This window comes from Aplysia californica, unplaced genomic scaffold, assembly GCF_000002075.1.
Source record: "Aplysia californica isolate F4 #8 unplaced genomic scaffold, AplCal3.0 scaffold01333, whole genome shotgun sequence".
Classification (NCBI taxonomy): Eukaryota; Metazoa; Mollusca; class Gastropoda; order Aplysiida; family Aplysiidae; genus Aplysia; species Aplysia californica.
This window is the reverse complement of record NW_004798603.1, coordinates 38063-40865: the sequence shown is the minus strand read 5'-3', so window position 1 is coordinate 40865 and position 2803 is coordinate 38063. Positions and strand designations below refer to the sequence as shown.

Genomic DNA, 2803 nt, shown 5'->3' with positions numbered 1-2803 from the left:
TTTGCTGCGCTTTGAAAAAACCAAACCCGCTCCGAAACACACACACACACACACACACACACACACACACACACACACACACACACACACACACACACACACACACACACACACACACACACACACACACACGCACACACTAAGACACACACACACACACACACACACAAACAACAAAAAACTAAACAAATAAAACCGCCTGTGGGTTGCAACAATAGATAGACTAGACTATATCTGAAGTAGCATATCAACCTTACATAATGGACAAAATCACATTAGTGCATTCAGTTTTTAAAACACGCTATTGCTGGTTTCCATCTTTCAGCACCAGGTTGGACCCCTTTTTTGGAGGGGGAGGGGGGAGGGACTTTGCTCTGTTATATTTGCTTGAAACACACACCATACCCAACACTTAGACACACACAATACTTGGCCACAGCCCATGTTTGAGCATCATGTCGAGCCATAACCTCTTTGGTTTGAGCTAACTTGCTACTCGCATCGGACTCTATGGCCACTGATTTTCTTCCAGTACTCACCAAACCCTTTACCATAATCTTAATAATTAAAAAAAAATTATTTTTTTTTGGGGGGGGGAGGGGGTAGTATTTAAATGACCAGCGTCTGGAGTAGCGTAAAGATAACTCGTTGTGCAATTCCCAAGTAGAGAGAACTTTTATCGAGTATCTCGATCTTTTTACCGGGATCGTGTATCCCTTTAACCTTATCTTCTAATGATTGCTATTATTATAGAAAGCGTTCTTGCTTAATTTGATTTTAAAAAGACAGACTCATATTGACAGATATTAGTATTATGTTCTAAAACGGTCACTTAATACATAGGGAAAGCCAAATGGGTAGACGGAAACTACAAAGGGAGAGTAAAGAAGTAAAATCTATTTACAAGATCAACTCATTTGAAATATGAAAAGTATTTATAAAATCCAAACTCTTGCAAGCAATAGGTCAGTCTTTTGAGAATGAGCTGTACGATATTGAATGTCCTTAATTTTGGTTACAAGATTTTCTCTACTTTACTAAGTCTATTGTTTTCCATTCTCCTTTCAGCAAAGTCAGCCAGATCGGAAAGAGAAATAGAGAGGAAAGGGGAGAGCAGAAAATGGAGGGGTACAGAATTCCCAAGATAAAACAAAGCAACAGCGATTTCTCTGACTTGTATAGCACGCTGTCTGAGTATAGCACGCTGTCTGAGGAAGAAGCGAGACGAAAAAGAGAGGAGATAGCTCGGATGGCCAGGGAGGCGTGGGAGAGAGCCCAAAAGAAAGACTACTCAGACACGGAAAACAATACCGGTCGAAAAAGGAAGTCGACTCACCAAAGCACCAGCAGTAGTAGCAGTAAACGTTTCAGGTCTTCTCACAGTCAGTCGTCAGGGAATCATGACAACAGAAGGAAGCACAGTCTGCCACCGTTATCTTCTAGAGAAACGAACCTGGAACCTGCTAAACCACCAAAGAAGCCAATCGTCAGACACGCTAACAAATGCGGCGTCCCCCAGCCCGTTGACTTTAAGGCAGTTCTTGCTATGGCTGAAGAGAGAGTGAGACCCACTGCGGCAACCTCGAAAAACAAGAAAGAGAAGAAGCAGAGACCTAAGGCTGACGAGGAAGAGAAGATGCAAAGACAAAAGCCTGTGGCGGAAGAGAACAAGCAGAGACAAAAGCCTGCGGAAGAAGAGAAGAAGCAGAGACAAAAGCCTGCGGAAGAGGAGAAGAAGCAGAGACCTAAGGCTAAGGAGGAAGAGAAGAAGCAGAGACCTAAGGCTAAGGAGGAAGAGAAGAAGCAGAGGCCTAAGGCTAAGGAGGAAGAGAAGAAGCAGAGGCCTAAGGCTAAGGAGGAAGAGAAAAAGCAGAGGCCTAAGGCTAAGGAGGAAGAGAAGAAGCAGAGGCCAAAGGTTGAGGAGAAAGAGAAGGTGAAAACAAAGTCTGTGGAGTGTCGGCGTTTGTTGAAATCTGGCGGTGGCAAACCGCCGGGCCAGAGAGACTCGTCAGACGGTGACGCCGCTTCTCCACCTGGGACGTCCCAGACGAGGACATCGACGCTCTCTTCTTTTTCGTCGAGGGACAAACCAAAGAGCCCGCCGGAGAGCCAGTCCGTGACTAGTGTGGGTGCCGTGTCGCCGTACACCAACGACAGCAGCAAACGTAGCAAAAGAAGCCACAGCAGCAGCCGCAAGAGTCGCAATACCGGCAACAGTAACATCAAGAAAAACAGCAGTAGTAGCAATGACAACAATAACAACATCGGGAGCAACAACAACAATAAGAGCAACAACAATAACGACCTCGGTGCTAGCGAGAGAAAGACACTTTCATTGTGTGGCCGGAGCGACGTGGACGAGGCGGAGGAAGCGACAACGTCATCTCTTCAGAATTCCATAAATCCTTTTGACGAGACCGCCAGTCATGTTCACGAAGAACCACACCCCCAACTTCAATTGGGTAAGTTGTTATTTTTCTAATAATACTGGAGTCATCCCCCCCTCCTCCCCCCCACCTCTCTCTCTCTCTCTCTCTCTCTCTCTCTCTCTCTCTCTCTCTCTCTCTCTCTCTCTCTCTCTCTCTCTCTGTATCTCTATCTTTCTATTTCAATGATTCTATCTCTCTATATGCTCAAACACACGTTCTCTTTCACTTTGTCAAACTCTCTCTGTCTCTCTCTCTTTTTCCCTCCCTACACCGCGCCCACAGTATCATCTCTATATATATCTGTCTCTGTGTTTTGAGAATATAAAGAAAAGAAATAAGTGGGAGACCTCTGCTACACAGACGTACAAAGAGTG

At 45.1% G+C, this 2803-nt stretch overlaps 1 protein-coding gene across 1 annotated transcript in view; it reads left to right on the top strand.

The window, feature by feature from the left end:
- Positions 1 to 1249: 1249 nt before the first annotated feature.
- The window catches only part of LOC106013829 (trichohyalin-like), a 6450-nt gene continuing 4896 nt past the window's right edge, over positions 1250 to 2803 (top strand). Inside the window, exon 1 of the mRNA XM_035973508.1 lies at positions 1250 to 2142. Coding sequence (XP_035829401.1) covers positions 1250 to 2142 — 893 coding nt within the window. The remainder of the gene's footprint in view (positions 2143 to 2803) is intronic.